Below are 24,780 nucleotides of genomic sequence, written 5' to 3' on the forward strand. Positions count from 1 at the left end.
ACATGAATTATAAACCCCATGATTAAAAATGTTATGGTTAATATTCATGTCATGTTTATGATGTTATATTATACTACATGCTATGGTTAGGTCATACTATTAATTTTGTCTATTAGAGTCATACCCACATGGGTGTCCCTGAGGATCACCACTTTTTATGATTGTGTAGTCCGACGGGATCACTAGTCCAGTATGAGATGAGATGTTACGAGTGACTCGACGGGTTCACTCACAGCTCAATTGTCTTAGTGTTTCTCTCGAGATTCACTAAAGACCATTTCGTTCTGATGTTCCTTATGTTCACCGAAGACCAATTTTGTTCTAGGTGTTCCTTTGAGTTCACCGAAAACCAAAGATGTTCCACGGGATCACAGATTGTGCGTGTTCGAAAACGTGCCAGTTAGGGCCACCACTTTACAAGACTCTAATAGGAAGTTAATAGTAGGTCCCTTACTGAGTATATTTTTTTATACTCACTCTCTTATGTTTAATTTTTCAGGCAGAGGTAAAGGTAAAAGTAGAGAAAAACTGGCAAATGACAAAAAGTGACCATGGCATGCAATAGGAAACGTTATGCTTCCGCCAATGTGATTTTAGTTTGATTTTAGTATCTCTTGTACTTTCATTATTACTTTTTAAAACTAGATAGGGCCCAAACTAGGATTTTGTTATTTTGACATTTATTTCTATTTATTTATGATTTTAAATGAGTATTTGACGTTTCGATCATGAAGATTTGTTTTCTCTTCCAAATTAATAAAAGAAATTTATTTTTCTTTAAGTAGTAATGACCTCAGCTTAGTACAAAAAGTTGGGTCGTTACAGGGTTGGTTTAATTTGAATTTTGAAGTGGTGGACAATGAATTAAAAATTTGAAGTGGGTTTACTTGAATTTAAATTATAAAGGGGGAGTTTAGGGTTTATTTCAAAAATTTGAAGGGGGGTTAATTGAAATTTTGAAGGGGGCGGAGGATGAATTGAAAATTTGAAATGGAGGAGGGTTGTATTGAAATTTTGAAGAGGTGGGGGGTTTGAATTTAAAATTTGAGAGGGGCACTCAAATTTGTTTGCGTAAAAAATTCTATAATATGTGTTAAGATTTGTTTTAGCTATCTTGCTATTATGGTAGCATGTTTGTGTTGAATAACTTTGTTGTTGATTTGGGATGACTATTCTGCAGTTATCTTAGCATTTTTTGTTTTGAATTTGTTTCTATTTGGGATGGTTTCAAGGGGTGGTAGTAGGTTAGCTTGTAAGGTAGCATTGTTGGAAGCGGTGGGTAGGATGAAAATTGAAGTATTTTGTTGTTAATAATTAGGTTGTGTTGGCTATCCTACAGTTATGGTAGCTTCTGTAGTTTGAAGTTAGTTTTAGTGAAAATTTTTAGAGATTGTATATTAGTGAAATATAGTGAAAATTCATAGGAGTAAGTTATGGATGTGAGAGGAGAGAGATATGTTTCTAATTAAACCTATTTATGTTTTAGGGACTTAAACGATGGACAAGGGTTGGATGAAACTTAGGAATAAGTTCTCCCTTGAGTATAGAGAGGGAGTGACCCAATTTTTAGAATTTGCCAAGTTTCACGTTGATGTCTATGGACAATTAAGGTTTCCATGCAAGAGATGTATGAATTTAAATTGGAGCTAATTAGGGACGTGATAAGGATTGGCACTTCCTCTGCGACCACTACATGAGTCGTGCATTTTAGCTGTACAATTGAACCATTTGTCATGATTAATTATGATTTCTACTTTTAATATGTATAAGAACTAAACAATATAATTGTTTTCATGTAGGAGAAATCACCACTACTACAAATTTTGGTGCATCATAAAGTCTTTCAACGACACAATTTTCGTGTCATTGAAGCCACTGTCAAGAAAGGCTATTTAGCGACACTTTGGAAAATGTGTCATTAAATATGCTTAGATGACACCAAAATTGTGTCATTAATACCTTTACCTTGACTCAACAATTATGTCACTGTTATCTATAACTGAACACCAATATATTTCCATCGATACCCTTATATTGACACAATCATGTGTCACCGTTATCTATACCTTGACATTAATATATTGTCATTAATACTCTTAGATTGACGCTTTAAAAGTGTCACCGTTATCTATTACTCGACACGAATTTACTGCCATCAATAACCTTATATTGATGCTTTAAATGTGTAATCGTTATCTATACCTTGACACGAATATATTGTCATTAATACTGTTCATTGACAATTTAAATGTGTCACCGTTATCTATCGCTCGACACAAATATATTGTCATTAATACTCTTATAACAACGCTTTAAGTATGTCACCTTTCAATTTAACTTGACACTAATATATTGTCATTGTAAATGTTTCGTTACACAATTGTTGTCAAGAAATGTGATTTGACAATACTTTTTCTATTTAATAAAGGCTTATATATCGGCACAGGTTTGGTGTCGTTATTCTTCATTTTCGCAACACATATTTTTCTGTCATATATTTCTTCTTTCAAAAAAATTAAATACTAAATTTCAACATTACCCAAATATGCTTGAAAAAGATATTTATATTGATAATAAAAAATATAAATTACATTGTCGGTAAAGGTTTTACAATAATCCAAAAGATAAATTAACTGTAATGTTACATGTATGTGTGACCTAATCTAATCAAATTGACGCATAAATGAACTTGATTGATACCATAGTCCATGGATTCTTCAACTACCTACAAATTTGAAGAAAATTAACTTATTCAACATTCATTGCGGAAAATGCATAAGCATAAGCATAAACATTAAGTACATGCCAAACAGAAGTTGCCTTCTTAATAAGCAAACTAATAAACTTTTCAAAATATTTCGTTACATATGTCTAAGCGGATCAAACAAAATAACTTTTCAATGACTACCATAACTGCAAGATAGTCAACGTAACAAAGTACCAATTTCCTAAGTACATGTCAACACGATTCCTAAAACATATGTCTAAGTGGATTGCACAAAATAGCTTTTCAATGGTTACCGCTGTAGGATAATCAAAGCAACATTCCTAAGTACATGTCAACATGATTTCTAAAACAAAATAGTTAAGTTACGGTTGCACAACGTAAAGCACACTTACCTTTTTCTTCTACTAAATCCCCACCCCTCATATGTTTTGCTTACAATATCGCCTTGCTTCGAACATTATCAATCAGGTAAAAGAACAAAATAGTTAAGTCACGGTTACAAAACATAAAACACGTTTACCTCTTTCTTTCAATAAATCCCCATCCCCATATGTTGATTACCCTCCACAGAGGATTCTACTTTCTTGCAAGTTCGGAAGTCCTAATAATGAATAGCAAACTACATAAGTGAGTTTGAAGAGGGAGAGGGAAAAAATCTTAGGAGAGAAAATTGGTGAGTTGAGGGAAAATAAGCAGGAAGGAGATGTGATATTCATTTTTTGGTTTTTTTTTTTAAACAAATGGTTAAATTCAAATTCATATCCAACTTTCAAGATAAAATAAAAATAAAGTAAAATAAAGTAGATAAATAAAATAAAAAAATAAATAATAATAAATAAAGGACAAAATGTTATATCTATGACATCTTAGACGATTATCCCTCCATTGGATCAAAAAAGATTGTTCGAGTTTTCGGGAGAAAAATGACCGAATGGATAGGGAAGAATTGATATATTTTGTTTATAAACAATTTATGAATTAATTTCATGTATTTATGGAATTTAAATCATAAAATCCATAAATGAACATTAGTTTTTTCCTGTCTCAAATTTTTATATCCATGTGGCAAAAAAGAAATATGAATTTTTTCATACATTTTGCAATTATAGAAATTGAAAAATAAATAATAATAATAATAATAATAATAATAATAATAATATCAAAACAATGTGAAATATGACAAGTACAAGTTGACATATAAAACAGTTGACAAATGATTTCACAATGATACAACAAGACAAATAATACATGTTGGAGATAATATACAAGTTGGAAAATAATTTACAGGTTGAGAATAAATATATTTGAATTAATATATACATTGAGAAATAATATAGGTTTGGCAAATAAATACAAAATGTAATATGCATATTGTGAAATAAATATCAAACCTAACAAACTATTCTGTCCTTCACAAGTCTAATCAATTAATTTCAAACATGTAACATATTTAATAAACACTAAACAAAAAAATTAACAACAACCAAATTAAACCATAAATCTAACAAATTCAAATTAAACCCTAAATCTAACCAATTTAAATCAAATTTAATTAAATCTAACAAATTTAAATCAATTGGCTTAAACCTAACAAATTTAAAGAAGTAGAATACACTCAAATGACCTAAATCTGCTAGATTTGAAGCAATGATAAATTTAAACGCATTGAAATCAATTGGCCTGCTAAATTTGAAGCAACAATAAATTCAATTCGCCTAAATCTAACAAAATTAAAGCAGAGTATACTCAAATGAGTTAAATGTAACCAATTTGAAGCACATCGAAATTAATTGGTGCTAAATTTGAAGCAACAATAAAAGCACAATAAACTAAGTGGCCTAACCCTAACCCATAACAAAATTAAAGTCACCATAAAATCAATTAATAAAATTCCAACAAAAATAAATTTGAAAAAAATACACCGTTCACGTCTCAAAAGGAAAAGGAAAGAGAGAAAAAAAAAAGTTACCTTTGAAGACCGATTTGACAGAATAGTTTCCTTAGCTTTTTTTCAACCCTTCCAATAGATCTCAATCTAACATATCCTCTAAAACAAAAATCCTCCTTTGTTTTTATAGGGGGCAGGATCGTGTTTTGAGAGTGGAGAAGATGGGAGAGTGACGGTGGACGGAAACAATGTCCGATTATAGAACAATGGACAGAGAGTTGTGAACGGCAACTGTGAAAAAGGTTTTTTTGGGTTACATATTTTGAACAGAGAGTATGTCGTGAGTGTGGGTATCGTGAAAAAGGAGAGGGAGAGTCATGAAAAAAAAAGGGGAAAAAGGCTTCAAAATTTTGGCGGGCTAATTATTTTTTTTATTTTCCACTTTTTTCTTTTTAATAGTCCAATTTAAAATGGGTTATCTTCAACAACTATTAAAAGCCTTATTTCCTGTAGTGTTTGGCATGTACTCAATGAATGATAATTAAGGTTCATTATTTGTGAAAATTTTGTAGGTATTTAAAGAATTTGTGGTCCATGAGATCAAGTCAATTTATGAATTAGTTTGATTAGATTAAGTGACCCATACATGTATTTAATTGTAATATAGTTAAGTTATGTATTGTATTCTTGTAAAACTTTTACCGACGACAATGTAATTTAAATTTTTATTATCAATATAAAGATCTTTCTAAACATATGTAGGTAATGTTATATTCTGAATGTAACGTTAATTTTTTAGAAGAAAAATGTCAAAATACCTTATTATATGACAGCAAAATATGTGTTGTGAACTGAAAAAATAATAGCACTTAAGAATGTTGGACATATAACCATTTATTACACAAGAAACAATGTCATGAGAATATATTTCTAGACAAGAATTGTGTAACGAAAAGGTAACATATGACATAAATTAAATGTCGTCAATAACGAAAAAGTGGCATAAATAAACCAATTACCACATGAACAACAACATTTATTTGTCGAGTTATAGATAGCAGTGACTCATTTAGAGCTTCAATAAGGATATTATAATATTGACAATATATTGGTGTCGTCTATGCAAATTTAATGATACTTTTTCCAAAGTGTCATTAAATAACCTATCTTGATAGGGGCTTCAAGGACTGCAAAATATGTGTCATGGAAACTCGTTCTAACACATATTTTGCGTTGTTTTTGGACACATATTTTACATCGTTTTTTGACACATTATGCGTCGTTAAATCTCATTTTTTCTAATAGTGATACAACCACAGGCGTCCGTTAATATGTTTATTAAAGATTAAAACAATGGTTCACTGCACCAAAACATGGTTCAAAAGCTATAAAAAAAAAAAACAAAAAGGAAAAGAATATACATAATCCTTGGTGGCTGAGCATGTGGAAAAAACCATCACCAAACATTTCCATATTGTTATAAACCGCATATAACATTAATCAAGTCATTATAAAAAACATAATAGAAAACACACGGAGAGATAAGCACTCTTAGCCAACCATTTTGAAGAACGCGACTCAGCCCTATCTTTCATTTTAAACGTGATATATATCTTTTAAAGCATCATATTATTCTATGTCTTATTTGGATGGACCAAAAGATTCCCTATAAGGTCCCAACTTTGTCGAATTTGTTTTTTTCTAATCAATACATTTCTTGACGTTGAGCTTTCGCTTTAGTTTTATCTGAGTTAGTGCTTGAGTAGTTTTTAAAATTGGTCTTCAAATTCTAGGATGATCTCATTTTAAGTTTCTTTCATTAACATGTTGAGTTTCTTGCTAACATAATGTTATTTGGATAGATTTTTATTAATTTTAAGTTGGGTGTGGCTAAAATATAGTTATTTTTTTAGTTTCAAAGTTGTTGATGCTAAACAAAAAAAATAATTTTATCATATAAAGAGCTTAAATGTTACCTATATGCATTTGATCGCAAGTTATCACATGACATACTTATATTTTTAAGTAACTGTTTTAGATGATTAAAAGGATGGATGGACATACTATAACTTACGTTGAACCAATTATTATTTTTTGTTCTTGACTTATAATTAAAACAATAAAATATATATTTATTTTTTTTTCCTCTTCACTATCTTTCTTCCTCCTCATCCATCTTTATCATGAAGAGATTCATGTCTGTCTTCAATCTATTTATTTTCCACTCTTCTTTGTCCTTTGTCTTTCTTTATTTTAATTTTCATTTCTTACCTTCTTCTTCTTTTTTTTTTTTAAGACGAGTCCCACAGCCACACAATTTCTTCCATTATTACAAACCTCAAGTTTTACAAATTAAATTCCTTCCTTTGGAAATAATTCACCAACTAACGTGTGGACACCTAAATTACCAAAAAAAAAAAAAAAAAAAACCCATTATCTTAAAAAGAAAAAAAATCCAGCATAATGCTTTCTTATTTTCATAAACCCACCTTCAAACTGTTTATTTAAAAGCTTGCTTAAGGATTAAGCAAAAAAAAAAAAAAAAATAATAATAATAATAATAAATAAATAAATAAATAAATAAATAAATAAATAAATAATTTGGAGTCTTGTACTCCACAATTCCTAACATTTAATTATTCAGAAAAGAAAAAAAAAATAACTTCTTGATGTAAAGAAAAGAGCAGTCAGGATATTACACTTTAGAATGAAAAACATTTTGGAGCATTAATAATTAAGAGTATATTGCAATATTTTTAAATAACTAAAAATATAGTAAAATCTATTTAAGAAAATTGCATTAGATGAATTTTTTTTTTAAAAAAAAATAGCTTATATGACCTTATTTTTCATATTACAAATATGATAATATGACAAATATGACAAATAAATAGATATATCGGACGACTATCAAAGGGTTATTAGAAAGCTATTAGAGTATTATCTACTTTTAAATTTATTACTTTTGTAATTTGAAAAATGTAGTGACATGAGCTTCATTATCATAATGTTTTTTTGCTATTTTACAAACGCCTCATATATTTATGATAGACCTATCATTACTAACGACTCGGTGCATTATTGATAGACTCCAATTAATAATTAGCAATGGATCAATAAGTAGAGTTATAATTCTTGTGAGATTTAATATACAAAAGTTAAAAATGATATTGAAACAGTCCTTTGATGAAAGAAACATTCATTTTTAGCCTTCCATGCATCTCTTCTTCTTGCTTAAGTAACTTAGTACAAGCTTAGATTTTTAAGCGTCCATGACAATCATGTAACATTCAACCGAAGAAACATGTGCTGTTTCATTCTCAAATTAAAAATAAAAAGGAAAAGAAGTAAATAGTACATTGATTTAAAAATAATTGACTTATTATTTGACGTAGAGAGAGGGACACGCATACCTTATAGGAGACAACATCATCCATGAGTCTAGAAATGGTGGTTGAGGCTTTAAGAATTTCGGGACAATCAAAGAGCCAATCAAATACTTCCTTTGTTGCAATGTCACCCATGCAAACAAATGAAATAGTTGGAAGTAGTTCATAACCTGAACTAGCTAAAGCCACTTCCATGTATTCTTCATGTTTTGGTTTATAATTTATGTATTCTTCATGTTTTGGTTTATAATTTATGTATTCTTCATGTTTTGGTTTATAATTTATGTATTCTTCATGTTTTAGTTTATAATTTATGTATTCTTCATATTTTGGTTGATGCACTAGTAGAAAAATGACCTACGATGACAGTTAAATGCTGTCATAAAAAGATTTCGTGACAGTTATTTGCAGTCATTGATGCGGCAGTCCTGAAAAGTATTTTATGACAATTCAAAAAAACTATCATGAAGGACATTTTTCATGATAGAAAATAAATGTCACGAATTTCTTATTTTATGACAGATAATAACTGTCATCATTTAGATTTTATGACATATAATAACTGTTTATCGTAACTAAATAATGACAGTTATAATCTGTCATAAAATGTTTCATTCGTGACAATTTATTCTATGTCATGAAAAACCACTTTTCGTGACATTTTTTTACAACTGTCATGAAATACTTTCCATGACTGCCGCATCAATGACTCTAAAAAACTGTCACGAAAGCTTTTAATGACAGCATTTAACTGTCATCGTAGACCATTTTTCTAATAATGTGAGTTTTTCGGTTTTGTTGTTGTCTTTTAATTTCTCGGTCATTTTTCTACATATTCATAACATAAAAGTGGGAGGTTTTTTCCAATGCAAGAGGTAAGTACAGAACAAATGTTATAGAAGGAAAACAAATGGTACAAAATACTCTTCACCAATATTTATACAATTCATAAGAATACAGACGATAAACCGCGTCGATGAAAATGGCAAGAAAACTAGCTTATTTTAATTTCTCTATTAGTGATCTATATTCATTCATTGGTCAAAAGAGAGTTCTTGCCATTTAATTTCAACCAAGATGGGCTTCAAGTTCATTTAACAAGGCAGTGGGTCAACAAGAAGAGATTTAATAAGAAACTTTGTTCCACTCATTGCATTTGTGTATCCATCTTCATCCAAATAAAGCAAGTTCATAACTCTTGAAAAATTAAGTACGCGCATTAGAACTGGAACTGGAACATTAAATGGACGATAAAATGCTTCGTTTGTATCCTTCCATGCATCAACCACTTCCTTATGAAGTTCAATGCAAGCTTCTTCTTCTGAACAATCATATTGCTTCATGTAACATTCAACAGCAGAAGCTACATGCTCCCTTTCTTGTTCAAACTGAAAATAATAATAATAATAATAAATTTAGGAATTGAATAGGAATATTCGTTTGGCTGGTTTAATGGGTTTTGATATTATATTAAATACATATAAAGTTTCATCTTAAAATATAACTGACAATGTAAAGAGTGACTGACCTTGTGGGAAGCGATGTCGTCCATGAGTCTACAAATGATAGTTGAGGCTTTAATAATTTGAGGTCCATTGGAAAGCCATTGAAGAACCTCGTTCGTTACAATGTGATCACCCAATCCAAGAATAGAAATGGATATAAGCATGGTATAACCTGTGGTCTTTAATGCCAGTTCCATGTACTCCTTGAAACTTGGTTTATACTTTTTATTTAACCATTTAGCTTCTTCAAAATAGGATTCAGATAGCTTTTTTATCTGTTAAAATAGATTATATATAATAAGTTAGAGCACATGAATTTAAAAACAAAAAAAAAAAAAAAAGGGAAGGGAAAAGAAATAAATAACAAAAAGAAGAAAACTTTACTCCTCTTATGGCAACTTGAAGGTGGATAGAATTTTGATCCTTGTCAATCTCTTTGCCAATTTCCTCATAAAGTTCTAACATTGCTACATAAAAAGGTTTCATGTACAGAGGAAGTGTATGCACCATGCTTCTATCCCACCTGAAATTTTCACTTTCACATTTTATTTAATATAAAAAGTAATTTTTCTTTTACTTTTTTCTTTCATTTTTCTTTTAATCATGTTTTTTAATGAGCAGCCAATTTCACATTTATTTAAAATAAAATCGGATTAGAAAAATTCGTTTTTGATATCTAAATTTTTTAACGATTCGGTTAGATTTAGTTTTCTAATTTCAATTTTGTAACAAGTTAGACCATAACTATATATATTACAGTTTTTTCTTTTGAATTATGTTGCAAATAAAAACCAAATATCAATCCTTTACCTAAGTTTGGTCGACAAAACTAATCGATTGCAAAGTTGTTCATAATATAATCTAAATAGATTAAGTCGATATATAATAAAAATATGGTACTTAGGTTTGATAGTTTGTTTTAAGATAGAGAATAATTATTAATGATTATAAATTTGAAATTTGAAAGTTGAGGATTGTGGTAAGCTAAGATTTAGGTACTAAATTGTTGCAAATAATTGGAACACTTTTACCACGGCCTAAATGATTACAAACTAAAATAATTAAAGTTCGGGACTAAGATATATCATTACTTCTATGAAAAATTGAAAGACCAGAAGCAGAAAATTTTATTAGTATTCATCATGGAAATAATTAAACAAAATAACCTTTGAATTGCTTGAGTGAGCACTTGGAGTTTTTCAAATGTTCCATAGGCATCATAAATATCATCTAAAATTGAAGCAATTGCAATTACTTTTGTTAACATTTTCCTCCCAACACTGTATTGAGGTTCAAAGTATGCTCCCAACGTCCAAAAATAACACTCCACAATTCTATCTCTTGCAAAAGGAAACTTTGTTGGGACATCCAAATCCTTCCACCACCTACAAAAAAAAATTAAATAATAAACCAATGGATAGATCAATTGTTAGATATTTTCAAAATCAATTGGTATCAACTAATCTAAATTCTTCTATATTTGCAAATTCTTTTGCATTATGTTTGTAGGGTGCTCTAATTAATATATATGAAGAATGGTTAATTATAATGAAGAATGGTTAATTATAATGATCGGTCTAAGAATAACTAAAAAAACAATTAACATGTAATACACCATATTTGGAGGTTGAAAACTTCATGCCTCACTACTAGTAAAAGAAAAGTCAAAGCAGGCTTTTACCCAAAATGGAAGCATATAGTTATGGTATAGGAGTACCTGCAGATTTCACTTAGCTCCTTTTGATGAAGTTTTTGTAATATGTTGAAGTCTAGTTTTGAGAATTCAAGCAAAGTCTCATTGTGAGAAGGATGTTGTTGGTAAATTTCCAAATACTCTCTTGCCTTGATTCTTGGAACACTTTTTCTAATAGGCAATTTCAATGCATTACTAACTTCAGATGCAAAACTTGGATTAATATTTGAGTAACGATGAATATATGTTTGAAGATGTGTGGTTGTAAATTCAAGAGCTTCCTCAAGCAAAGCTTCTCCATGTCCCCTCAAATGTGATGCTTCATATAAGCTCAATATTCCTCTTTCATCCTCAACCAGTGACTCTTTGAATTTTCCATTGTTGTCCATGAACTTCAAAAATATATCTGTTTAATTTAAATTAAGAGTGAAAAAGAATGCATGATTAGTTCTTAAGTTAATTGAAAAATGCTTAATTTTGGATGTTTCTAACTTTTTGCCCTTAATTAGACCTTGAATGATGTTTAACATCCTGTTTCATTACCATGTAGTTTGAGAAACAAATTAAGTGAGCACCTAGAAAAAGTTTGTCATCTAACAATTTTTTAAAAGATGGAATTGTTTTCATTTTCTTTCAGAAGGATTGTGCATGCATGCACCTAATTACTACTCTTTGATTCTTTTTAAATTTTTAAAGAATTGTGAATATTTTCTGATCGACGTTATAGCTAAAAAAAGAATAAAATGAAACCAAGTAGATAACCTAATAAATTAATAAATAGATTAGGAAGTAATGACTAATTTAGTTTTTAAAAAAACATTGTTTTTTAAGAACTAAAAATAATAAAAAAAACAATTATTTGTGTGTATTTAACTTACCACATGAAATCCTATAACCTTGTTGCCTCAGAAGTCGAAATAGAAGAGCAGTAATATGAAAATCTTCACCTTCACTATCTTTGTTACTCAATAAAAGGGAATTATTATAAGATACATATATATGTTCTAAGAATTCATCAATCTCATCTTCAAAATGATATGATACTCCCAGCCGTTGAATTGAATCAACCAAATTTAGCTTAACCAATGGATTTTTAACACAAGTAATCACCATCATTCTTATTTCTTCTTTCAACTTTTCAGTTCTTTCTTTCATGCCATCATTGCATTTCTGAAATTAAGAAAAAACAAAAGAATTAAGTTTATTAAAAATATAAAAGTATTAAATTAACAAATAAATGACCAGTAATTATATAAAAAAAAGGCAAGAAAAAAACTTTAAATTACCAATTCATCATCAAATGTAAATGAAAGGAAATGTTCTTTCCAAATATTAGGATGAAAATTTGCAAGAGAACGCTTAACATCAAGAATATCATTAGTTTTCATAAGAGAAGGAGGAAAATTTGAAACTTGAGAAGACATTGTTCCTAATTTCTCAAAGTGGAAAAAAAATAATAAAAAAGAGGTATTTGATAATCCTCTTGGTAAAGGGAAAGATGTGTAATATATTATTGACGTGAGAGTTTGAACTATGGATGAGACAAAAGTTGCATGCTTATTTATAGGCTACCTTTCATATATATTTTGGTTGGTTCAGATTCTTATCACTACAATTCAAATTAAAGAATTTGCATTAGCTGCCACACATTTTTTGTTGATGAGTTATATCTATCTTATGATTTATTTTTATGTACAAAGATTTTGTGTGAATAAGGAAATTAATATTGGCCACTCAACCATTCTTATTATGATGATATAAATGGTATTTTATTGATATTTTTATCAATACTTTTTTTATAAAAAAAAATACCACTTTAATTAATCCAAGAGTTTTAGACAATAGGTGCTGATGTTTCAAATTGGCCATTTTAGCGTTTGAGTCGTAGGGAATTAGTTTAAAACTTCCTTAACTAGAGAAAAACTTTTAGATTTAATATAAAAAAAATTATAAATATTACTGTGGCATTATGAAGGAAAGAAATAATTTTTCTCTGTCTTTCTTCTTTCTCTCTGTCTTTCTTCCATTTTTATTACCATATTTTAAAAAATATCAACCAATCACAATGGAAACCTCAAGTTGCGACCTCTCCTCCATCTCCGATATTAAAATATTTGATGGGAGCGTTTGATTAACACCCCAAATAAATAATCTCAAAATCGAATATTTGAGAGATTAATAAAAAAAAAAAGGTTTTGTTTAAAAAATATAACAAGTCGATAAAATATTTACACTGAATAAAACAATAATTTTAATTAAATTTAAAAAGGAAAAAAGTCCACATACCCAAAGTGGGAATACTAAAAATGCCTCAGTTAACACGCAATTAATTGTCCACACACACGCGTGTAGTTCTTCTTCTAAACGATCATGTTATGCGGTCGTCTGAGAAAAATGATCGTGTACGTAGTATCTAGACGAATGTGTTGACTATGGTAAAGTGATCAATTACATCATATCCACATGATCATGTAGTTCTTTTTAAACGATAGAAAAACGACTTCACACTACTACAAAAATCGGATTACTTGACGTTAAGACAGTGTCAAGTAAACGTTTACTTGACGTTTTTAAAAGCGTCAAGTAATCGACTGTCAAGTATAGTTTGATTACTTGACACTAAAAAACCGTCAAGTATACATATACTTGACATTACAACACCGTCAAGTATAAGTATACTTGACACTTAAACACCATCAAGTATACGTTTACGTGACACTAAAACACAATCAAGTATACGTTTACTTGACACTAAAACACCGTCAAGTATCTGTTTACTTGACACTAAAAAACCATCAAGTATACGTTTACTTGACACTGTATTAACGTCAAGTAATCCATCAAAGTTCACCTTTTATGTGTCAAGTAATGTTATATAGTTAACGCCTTCTACGTGTCAAGTAAACATATACTTGACGTTTTTACATGTAAAGGAATATCATATACTTGACATATATTTAAACGTTATGTATAGTACTGTTTATTAATATATATTAAATATACAAATTTTTCATTTTCTGGTTCTTGCATTAGGTACATTTGTTTCAATAAAACATATTCATCAACAAAATAAACTTTTCAGAACCAGTATAGTTACGCAACAAGAAAATGACAAAATAATTAAGTAAACTAACAATAATTTCATTTGTTCTCACCAATGTCATCATCGATTACACAATTCCAATCCAGATATAGCCAACTAAAATTTTCTATATGTGGCCTATTCCAAAATCAACAATAATAATAGCTACCTCTTATATAACCAATAATAATAGCTATCTTGTATACCAAAACTAAAGTCTCTATCCCCTTGCATCTATTGCATCATCTATAAGTATAATGACTATGAACAAAACATTTACACAAAAAATGTTATGGCCATTCTACTATGTTAGCCATTTACAAAATTAAGAAGAAGATCATATCTAGGTGTATCTATCATATGTACCGAGATAAAAATTCAGCCCACTCCACTCGTACTTCATCCAATTCAAGCTGCGAGTACGAGTTTCTTGTATCAATCTATAAAACATAAAAAGTCAAGTAGACACTTTGTTAAAAAAATATATAGTCGTATTATAGTATTTATAACGTTACAATGTAAGTAGTTTAAAAACATACCACATCAGTAATAATGCTTGTGTCCTTACCATTTCGTGCATGTATCTCATGACACAATATCAACATTCAACAGTTCTTACAAGTAAAAGACACTATAACACAAAACCAAATAACAATGCATATTAGATTATGTGCTAAATTAAATTGTAAATAAATTTATAAATATATTTACCTTTACCGCTTTCCAGAATGTTGTTTTTCTAGTCTTTTTCAAATTCTTCTGAGATTGAAAAATCGTCAAGGCCCTACATTTCCCAAAGTATAGTATTAATTAAAATGAACTAATTTCTTTAGCGATTAAAAATAAAGAAACATAAATATAGTTAGCTTACATATTCGTTACGTATTTAATATCATCTCGGGAGCTTGTTCTCAAGGAATCAAGATGGTACACCACATCATCATATGGATTAATAATTACTAATGACCAATGATCCCTAAATGAAATAAATATGCAAGTAATTAGTATTTTCATACTAATGCAAGTTTAAATTGATAAAAATTATACTTACCCAGGATTATAAGGAGCAACAACCAATTGATCTTGTTTGGAAGTCATTAATCTACTACAAAGGTTTCGAGCTCTAATTTCTCTAGTACTATGGCCAGCTGAAATAAGAGATGGATCTACAAAAACGTATCGATGAGCTTGATATAAAATAAGTGATGGATCTACAAAAACGTATCGAGTACTATGGAAGTCATTAATATTTGGACAATTTGATTCCAATTTCAATTTCCTCAAAAAGGTATCACTCATATTGCATTAAGCCTTAAGAGTCCTCCGGACTATCCATTAGAACAAGAGTTGTGAGAAACTTAGAATTGATCATATTGAACTTTTCTAGGATTTCTCTAGCATATCATTCAAGATAGATGAAAATACCTTCCTCTGACAGTTTCACCTCAATGTCAAGATAACTTGACATCAGCCCTATATCTATCATTTCAAATTCTTGGGTCATTGCCTCCTTGAGATCGTCAAACATACTTGCACAATTTTCTGTAAAAATTAAGTCCACCTATGAACAAACCACTAAAATATGTTTTTAACCATTAGTCTTCATATAAAGAGAATGTTCATAAGGGCATCTCAAATACCCATTCAAGGAAATATTTGTAGATTATGTTATTCTACATTCTTAGTGCTTGTTTATTATTATTATTAATTTTAACTTGTTACCTACAATATTTAGAATTTCAATGTAAGTACAACAGTTTGTAAACATTTCACAAATTTTCACACTTTTTTCTTTTTATTAACTTTACAATAAATAAATATTAAAAACTATTATTAATTTGATTTAATTAACTTTAACTTCTTACCTAAAATATTTAAAATTTCAATCCAAGTACCAAAATTTAATTGTTCTAAATAAAAAGTAAGTCACTCAGATTTTTTAACATGGGACCTGATCCCTTACCTCAATCTCTGACTCTCCAAAACGAAAAATGGGACAGGGACAAAGATTACAAATTTCCACAAGGACAGTGATCAAGAAAAACAACATATGTGTGATGCTGCCTTTGAGCGTTGTGGCACTTTGTACGCATGAGACCTTTTGTCTGTGTCGTGACACTATCACGATACTTATAAATATATAAGATCCAAGCCACATAGCATTTAGAAACTCTGATTTCAGTCGTTCCAACCTTAATTTCTCTCTGTATCTTATATGTTTTGGTTTGTTTTTAATTTCAAAATTTTACCCATCGATTGACATGTCGATAATGGGCTAAGGTATCATCTTCTAGCTTTGGTTTCAAGTAATTTTCCTTTGTTTTCATTGTCTTTGTGAGAATTCAGACTAAACTATTTGTATACTCACTTTCAGTTCCTGAGTAATAGCCAAACTGCTAGGAAAGGTAGCATGAGGTTTATAAAAGTTAAATTTCGAAGAAGGATAAAAAGTTACCACGCTTCTTCTTGGTGGATTGCAGGTCTCCTCCTTAGCATCCGCAACTGGCTTGGTGTAGGCTAATCAATAGATGAACATGAGCTTTCAAGCTACCAAACAGTGGAGCAGACACAGACATTTCGTCAAAACACTAGGTAGGAAGGAAGCTTTCCATGTTGAGCGTTAAGCCTATTGATAGTGGTAGCCAACTAAAAAAGCTGAGTGGTCATACTCTGCATGTGAGAAAGGATTGCTTCTAGTTTAACATGAGCTACGTATAGGTGTTAACAAAGCATTTGATCACATTCTTAAGAGGTCTCCCTAAGCTACTTTGACCTTGGCTTCCTTGACTCCTTCAACGATACTAGTTGTACATTTGCCCACCTTTTGGGTTACTAGCATAATTCACCTCAGCTACAAGCTTATGGGATTGTTGCCCTTGTGTAAAGAAGACCTGTTCACAAGAGTAGTTAATTTAACAAAATCAACTCTAAGTTCACCTACCTCTTCAAGATGTAAAAGATGAGTTGATGCGATTTTTGGTTACGAACTAATGGGTGTTCGCTGTCACGTTGGAGACAAGTATCCTATCCCCTATTGGAGTCTTGTTCACTAAGGCTCCTTCTACAATTACATCCATTGTATTAGTATCATTAGAGACAAGCTCTTCATAGAAATACTATATCAAAGGCGTTCAAAGCATTACACATATTTATGCAATATCTCTCTAGGAACTATTTCATTTTAGACCATATGTGATCACCGAAAGCTAGTAAAGTTAATCCTTGGCATCATCCTTGAGGGAGAATGGCAAGACCCTCAGATTCATTTGCTTCTTTATCACATCACGTGGTCTCATATCGTTGCACACAAAATGAAACTTCTTCAGATGCTTGAAAAACGAATTTCTTCGCTTAAATCCATGTCAAATAAATTATCTACTCACTCATCAAGTCCTAGTCTTAGTGGTATATCTTGGTTGAACTCAAGAAGCTAGCACACTATTTCTCAAATAAAGTAGTTCCAACCGAGGTAACCGAAGGAGGGTTTGAAATTGTTTTCAATCATGAGAAAGTAAATTGCAAAGAAATAGTAAATTGTAGAAATTTAACGTTAAAAGAATGTTGCTTGAATCTAACAGATTTCCTCATTCAATGCCTTTGATCATGCTTTTATCATTAACAAATTTGTAGATTGATTACTCCTAACAAATTCAATTGCAAATGCCAATAGAACTGTCATAAGCAACTAATTAATTCGAATTGAACCAATGAAAGACATACAAAATTCAGATCAATATGTTACGTTATGTTAAAGGGAAAGTTAGGGTGAATAATTAACTTCCATACGTCTAACCAATTATTTGATACTTTAATCCTAGGTTGATTAGAATAGTGCACACACAAATTTGTTTGCAAGCCAATCTAACCTATTGCTTCATTCAATTATCATGCAATCAAGAGGAATTACATCACAGTTATGCAAACATCATATAGTCTCAAGCATCCACTATATGAATTTAAATCATAATAATCAGAATTCAAAAGCCACGACAAGATAATTCAGCCAAAACGTCAAGAATACATAAAATAAATTAAAAAAAAAAAATCCTAAGCAACCCATACTAGATAATGGTACCCTAACCTCTCATCCACATTTCGGATGATGAGGGAGTGTTCAGGAACCAAAACATACTTAAAAAATTAGAAAATTGGGTGAAAACTATAAAGGAACAACTGGAATCCGAGGTAGGTTAGACCCCGGGGGAAAAACTCTTTTCTAAAATTGGCACAGTATCACGACACCAATAGATGTTGTCACGCAAAAGGAGTTTGGGCGCCATGATGCCGTAGGTGTTTAAGGCCTACTACCTTTTCTACTTTACAATGCCACAATGTTAAATGAGTACTAATATCATGGCACAATGTTTGGAACATTTGATTTGATACTACGGTCAAATCTTATGATTTTGACAAAAATGTTAAAGAGTCTTGTAATCATCAAATCTAAAGTAGTGTTATTAGAAATTTATATGGATGATAACCTTCTCAGTAGGAATGACATAGGAAACTTAATTGAGGTTATGTAAACCCTACACTTCTCATTCTTTTGCTCCTTATTTAAAAAGCATGTTAAAGTTTGTTTTGTAGGGTTATAAAGAAGAAAAAGTGAAGTGAGATAAATATTTATTTAAATAAAAATAAATATTTAAGAGGAAAAGAGTTTTAGTTAAGTATTTGTTTGAGCTGATTCTGATGAAAAGTTTATGAAAATTTAAAGCAAAGATAGACTACAGGCTTTGTGTGCGAATCTAGGAAGGTACTAATGTTTTCAGTAGCCTGAAGTATAAAAGTAGAACTAGAAGCTCTAATTGGTCATCTTAGAAAGCTTGTTCAATTTCTATGAAGAACATGGAAGCGAAAAGTGATTGGATGAAGGTAAAATTGCAAGAGGAAACTAAAGGTTGTTTTAAAAATGGGAATTAAAGTAATCTATATTTCTAGGGCATTCTGGGCCAATCTTTTGAGATTTGGGTCTTTATGTCTTCATGTAAATTGAAGAGTATTTGAAAGTAAAGAGTTTTATATAAATTGCAATTAATTTGGTTAAAGAATTGAGTAAGTGATAAGTTGCTGAAGTTAGAACTGTTAACTATTTGAGAAAAGTTGTGAAAAGTTTAACTATTTTCTTAAGGTTGGATGTTGTGAATGACATTTTTTGTGAAAACCCAAACTTAGCTCTAAGGCTAAAAGAGGGAGGGAAGGCCAGAATTTGGAAAATTTAGGTTAACCAAAAATTGAAGAGGTAAGGTTAACAAGGAATTTTCTTGAAACATAAGTGACATGGTAAGAGCGCAATGATTGAGGTAACGCAAATATGTGTCATCGTAAACGTGGGAAAGGAACTCTACGCTAAGAATGGTCTAAGCGGCAAAAATTTTCTTGCAAACCTTAATAGGTCGAGCAAGACATTTTGAGCAAAGGTGGGGCAGTCAAAGGTTACAAAATAACCATGAAGACATTGTGGTAGGTGGCAAAGGACATGGTACACAACCAAGAATGTGAGACCCGATCGCTATCTGACTTTACGTGATAGGTGAAAACTTGTAGAAATACAAGTTATTATAGCCTTTTAGATAGAATAATATGACTAAAATGCATAAGAAATGTGTCATAACGTGTAGCTTATGTTGTAAATTCATAAATATTTGGAAATACACTTTACATAATTAGCTTTCATGCCTATTTCACCCTATTTTTAATGTCTAAACACAGGATTCTGAACAAAAGAAGAAAATAGCGAATCGTACAGGAACTCCTGCAAAGACTAGGTGAGAAAGCCACATCAAAACACGATAAGAGGTTCGCTATAAGAAAAAAGTGGTAGATGGAGTTCATGTGACTTAACACGGAAGCAACTTTCAACGATTACATGTTCAAAATATTAGATTTCCTGTCGAAATCTGTCTATATATAAAGGACTCCATCACAATCGAGAAAAGCGATCGGTCTGGGTTTGAACAGTCCGAGCCTGAAGGGGCCCGACCCTAGAGATTGGTGGAAAGAAGTAGCCTTTTCACTGTCTGTAAAGTTTTTCTTCATCTTCTCCAGTAAGTCTAAGAGTGATAGCTTGAGGTTTAAGTGAAGAGGATCCCATTTTCCACTTCCCCTAACTTGTAATGTCATTTATATTCTTTACCTTCTTTGTATTTCTTTATAATGTATTTTTTGTATTGTACAATAGTCGAAAACATATATTCTTTAAGACATTGCATATTTATACCAGTTTCAGTCCTCTATCTCTTTACTGTTCATCCATCTTTGTGTTATTTATAGTTTAATATTTATGATAAGTTCTTGATAAGAATGTTAACTTATATTTCTTATCATGTTAGCTGAGCTATTTTCATCACTTGGCCAATGTATACCGCCAACTACCCGAGAGGGTAAATAACAAAGATATAGCTGACACGCGTAAGGAGGAGTTCAGAGACAAACTCCACCATGCCGAGATAACTTCCATCATTTGTATCCTGAAACGAGAACAAGTGTGGGGTATTAGGCACCAAGAGGTTGTCACCCTTAAATACAAAGCTCTATAAGTCTTGTAAGTAAAGCGTTCTAGATATAACTTCCTTAGCGCAACTTGACCATTTGGATCCCAAGAGGTGAGCAAGTGCGTGGCGTTTAATGACACCGAGAGGTACTCACCTTAATCACAAGCACGTTAACTAAGTTATATCGCTTCAAGAATCTTTGATTGCTTAATCACCTGGTAATGCATAGATCTTCCTTCACCCCCTTCTTTTCTAAAGTTAGTTCACAATCCCATCTCACATCCATCTTGATTTTCCTTTATAGATTCTCTAGTGTAGATTAGTAGATATAGTTTAAACTTACATTCATTTACACTATATAGTTTATTCTTTTATAGTGCCTAAATGCGTAGTGAATCCAATAACTAAGCTTTGATATTAATTCCCTGTATTCGACTCTGGATCACTTAGATAAACTTATTGTTTTGCTTACACTTGGGAAAGCAATAGAAAAACTTGTACATGATGAGGACTTAGAAGTATGTGATGAATAGAGATGTTGGGAGCATTTTGTATGCAATGATCATGTCTAAATGCATAATAAAAAGATTCACAAGGAGCATTTTGCATGCAATGATCTTGAATCAATAACACATTATGAGGAATGAAACATACACATATAATACACCAACATAAGCAATAACACTACTTTCAAGCCACATCATAACAATTGCTTAGAATTAAGATAATGCATGCATGACGCTGCATTTTACCTCACTAAGTTAGTGGAGTTAACCAACTAGATCAAGTTGTAGGCACGACTGAGTGGGATTAACTCCCAACAAGCGTTGTCTCGAAACAAACTTAAACTCCAGCATCCCTCATTCAAGCAAGTTTTTAGCGCCCTTATGGGGAAATTGATTTTTCAAACACTAGAGTAGGGTTTTACTTTGACTTTGAGCAAAACACTTGATTTTGGTGAATCACACATTCAGTTGAAGATCGTGTGAAGAGGTTCAAGGTACTAGAGTAATTTGTGATTGCTTGAACCAGCCCCAGGATTAAATGCATCTTTTAGTCAATGAGTGATTCAACAGAAAAGTCAAAATAAATTAAATTCGTGCATGCCGCTGAGAAAAATCATAATAAATTAAATTCATGCATGCTGTTGAGATTGTCAAACGCTTGAGATCTTAAATGTATAATCTATTAAGATTTAAGAACCCAAAATAAGGCGTTAAAGAAAGTTTCCATGCGATAAGATTAGTAATATTTGTATCATTACTAACTACATTATAAGGGACCAAGAAAGATCATTTGAACATTGTGATTAATGATTGGGAGTAAAGGCTTATTGCGATGAACGATTGTGATGCAGAGATTCGTGTAGCAAATAATCAAGGAAGTTCAGGGAAAGGCAATGCGGTCAAGGAGACTATGCATAGCATTATGCGATGAGACCATAGTTGTTTCTGCCGAAAAGCCTGAACGCAAGGATGTATTTGCAATGTATAAACTTTCCCTAACCTTATTACAACTTACATCCATAAATTTTGTATAATACTTTATGCATATTATACTTGTAATTATTTTATACTTGTAATTACTTCTGTAGTATAGATTAGTTTAGTAGTTTTGGCAAGTAGGGAGCGTGATTTGTCACACAAAGTTTTTTGGCTAATTAGGGCTTTTCACAATGAAGCCACCCTGCGAGAAGGGTTCGCGTCAAAATGCATTAGGCGTTCTGATCTTCTCACAAGGTGATTGAGCCTAGGGTTTCATTTGGAATGATTAAGGTTTTGGGGAATCTTAGACGTCTCATGTCTTTTAAAATTCAAATTTGAAAAGTCATGATTACATCGTCCTAGAGAAACAAACTGTCGTGTTAGATGTCACTTCACATTTAAAATGCATGACGCTAACTAGGTGATAACCTACCCCTTAGGTTAACCACATCTATATAAGCCCATCCTAAACCCTTAATCTAAACCTATAGTCGAACGATCAAGACCTTCTAATGAATTCCAAATTTACCTTCAAGCTTCTCCAACTTTTCTGATCATCCCTTCTGGTGAAAACATGTAAGTTTTCCTTCCTCAAATTGTACCTTACGTTCATTTCTCTGTTAACTCTTACCAACCATGTCTGGAGAGCAATCCCTTACCAAAGCCCTCAAGAAATACCAAGCAACTCTTGGCAGAGCATGCTAGTACAATGAAGTAGTTGAGTATTCTTCAGTCGGCAGTCCTATGATGGAGGGAAATGAGAAATACAACTTAAAACTGTTGTGATTAATGGAGTGAAAATTCAATTACCAGAGGATAAGTTAGGAGATCTACTCGCCATCGTCTTTGGGGAGACTTCAAGGAAAGAAGAAGAAAGAAAAGAATAAGAAAAGTGAGAAAGATTAGAAAAAGAAAAAGTTGAGAAGAAGAGGGTTGAGAAAGTACAGAAAGAAAAAGATGAAAAGGAAAATAAGGAAAGAAAGGAAAGGGTTGAGAGAGAAAATTTAGAAAATGAGAAGGAAGAAATGAAGACGAAAGAAGATGAAAAGAAGAAGAAAGAAGACGAAAAGAAGAAGAAAGAAGACGAAAAGAAGAAGAAAGAAGCTGAAAAGAAGAAGAAAGAAGCTGAAAAGAAGAAGAAAGAAGTTAAGAAGAAGAAAAAGGAAGACGTTAAATGAAGAAGAAAGAAGATGAGAAGAAAAAGAAAGAGGAAAAGGCAAAAAGCAAGGCGAGAGGATGAGAGAAACACAAGACGCAACAGATAACACCTCCTCGCCTATCGTAGAGATTGAGTTAGAGTGGTTGGTGAAGAAAACCCAGGAGAAGACTGAAAAAGTGAAGTCTTGATCATTTAAGATAAAAATAAAAGAGCAAGTCTTGAAGGCCTTAGCTGAAGAAAAACTGGAAACAAATAATAAGGGGTGAGAAGAGCTCCTTGCCAAGGCGGAAAAAGTAGCCCAGTCTACAGAGAAGGAAAGGGCAAAAAGATGACATTAGAGAAGCAATTCAAGGAGTTTGAAAAGGAGATCGAAATTTTAAGTCCTTTGGAGGAAAATGAATCAAGACCTAAGAAAAACAGAAAAGTTACAATGAAGAAGAAGGTCTTGAGAGCACAATTTGAGAAAAGGCGAGCTGAAAAAAAAAAAAAAAAAAAAAGCCTCAAGAAAATGAAAGGGAAGAGGGCGAGGAAAGTGAATTAGAAGGATCATTCTCCTCTTCCAAAGTTAGTAAGCAGTTCATGATAAAGAAAGGGCTTTATACATACCAAGGAACCATGCCAGGGGTTCCTCGCGACACACATTCAAGCCTTCAGATGGAAGAGATTTTTCCAATGAATGACCGCTGACAGCTAGTTGAGAGAGATACTTTGCTTGTTTGGTTCTTGCGAACTTAATGAAGTGAATTATATTTCATAACGTGTCATTGATTCTAGATCATTGCATACAAAATGCTCCTTTTGAATCTCTTCATTATGTGTTCAGACATGATAATTGCATGCAAAATGCTCCCAATGTCTTTATTCATCATATTACAGCTAAGTCCTTGTCATCCATAAGTTTTCATATTGCTTACTTAAGTATATCAAAAAATAGGTTTATCTGGATGATATGAAGTCGAACACAGGGAACTGATATCAAAGACTAGTTTTAAGATTTACTTATCAATCGAGTGGTATAAAAGAATAATGAATAATGAATAAAGGAATGTACTTGAAACTAAACTACTTATGTACTCTAGAAATTCTGTAAATGGGAATTAGATGGATGTGAAATGAAGATGCGAACTAACTTGTATGAAGAATGAGTGAAGAAATGTCTTTGCATGACTAGGCAATTAGACCATGAAAGCCTTGATGCAATATGGCTCTCATAACTAGTCGATGACTAAGGCGAGCTCCTCTTAGAGTCTTTAAACGTCATACTTGTCCTCCTTTCAGATTACAAATGACTCGACCTAGTTAGGCAAGATATATGTAGAAGGATTTTCTTATAAAACGTATAGAGGTTCGCGATTAAG

General features: G+C 31.4%; 1 protein-coding gene across 1 annotated transcript; it reads right to left on the reverse strand.

The window, feature by feature from the left end:
- Positions 1 to 8,901: 8,901 nt before the first annotated feature.
- On the reverse strand, positions 8,902 to 12,748 carry LOC127150038 ((+)-gamma-cadinene synthase-like). Its single transcript, XM_051086732.1, has 7 exons — positions 12,490 to 12,748; positions 12,082 to 12,373; positions 11,228 to 11,609; positions 10,677 to 10,895; positions 9,895 to 10,033; positions 9,534 to 9,785; positions 8,902 to 9,393 (listed from the first exon to the last, which is right to left on the reverse strand). Exons 1-7 carry the CDS (start codon positions 12,625 to 12,627, stop codon positions 9,100 to 9,102), a joined length of 1,716 nt encoding a protein of 571 aa, XP_050942689.1. The 5' UTR covers positions 12,628 to 12,748; the 3' UTR covers positions 8,902 to 9,099.
- Between the last annotated feature and the right edge of the window lie 12,032 nt (positions 12,749 to 24,780).

Source organism: Cucumis melo, chromosome 6, assembly GCF_025177605.1.
Source record: "Cucumis melo cultivar AY chromosome 6, USDA_Cmelo_AY_1.0, whole genome shotgun sequence".
NCBI lineage: Eukaryota > Viridiplantae > Streptophyta > Magnoliopsida > Cucurbitales > Cucurbitaceae > Cucumis > Cucumis melo.

Bases quoted from the DNA above. Each gene is read 5' to 3' on its own strand.
- LOC127150038 (XM_051086732.1), bottom strand. From the start codon at position 12,627: ATGTCTTCTCAAGTTTCAAATTTTCCTCCTTCTCTTATGAAAACTAAT. The intron at 12,374-12,489 runs GTAATTTAAAGT...TCTTAATTTCAG, and splicing joins TTACATTTGATGATGAATTG to AAATGCAATGATGGCATGAA. The intron at 11,610-12,081 runs GTAAGTTAAATA...TAAATTAAACAG, and splicing joins AGGTTATAGGATTTCATGTG to ATATATTTTTGAAGTTCATG.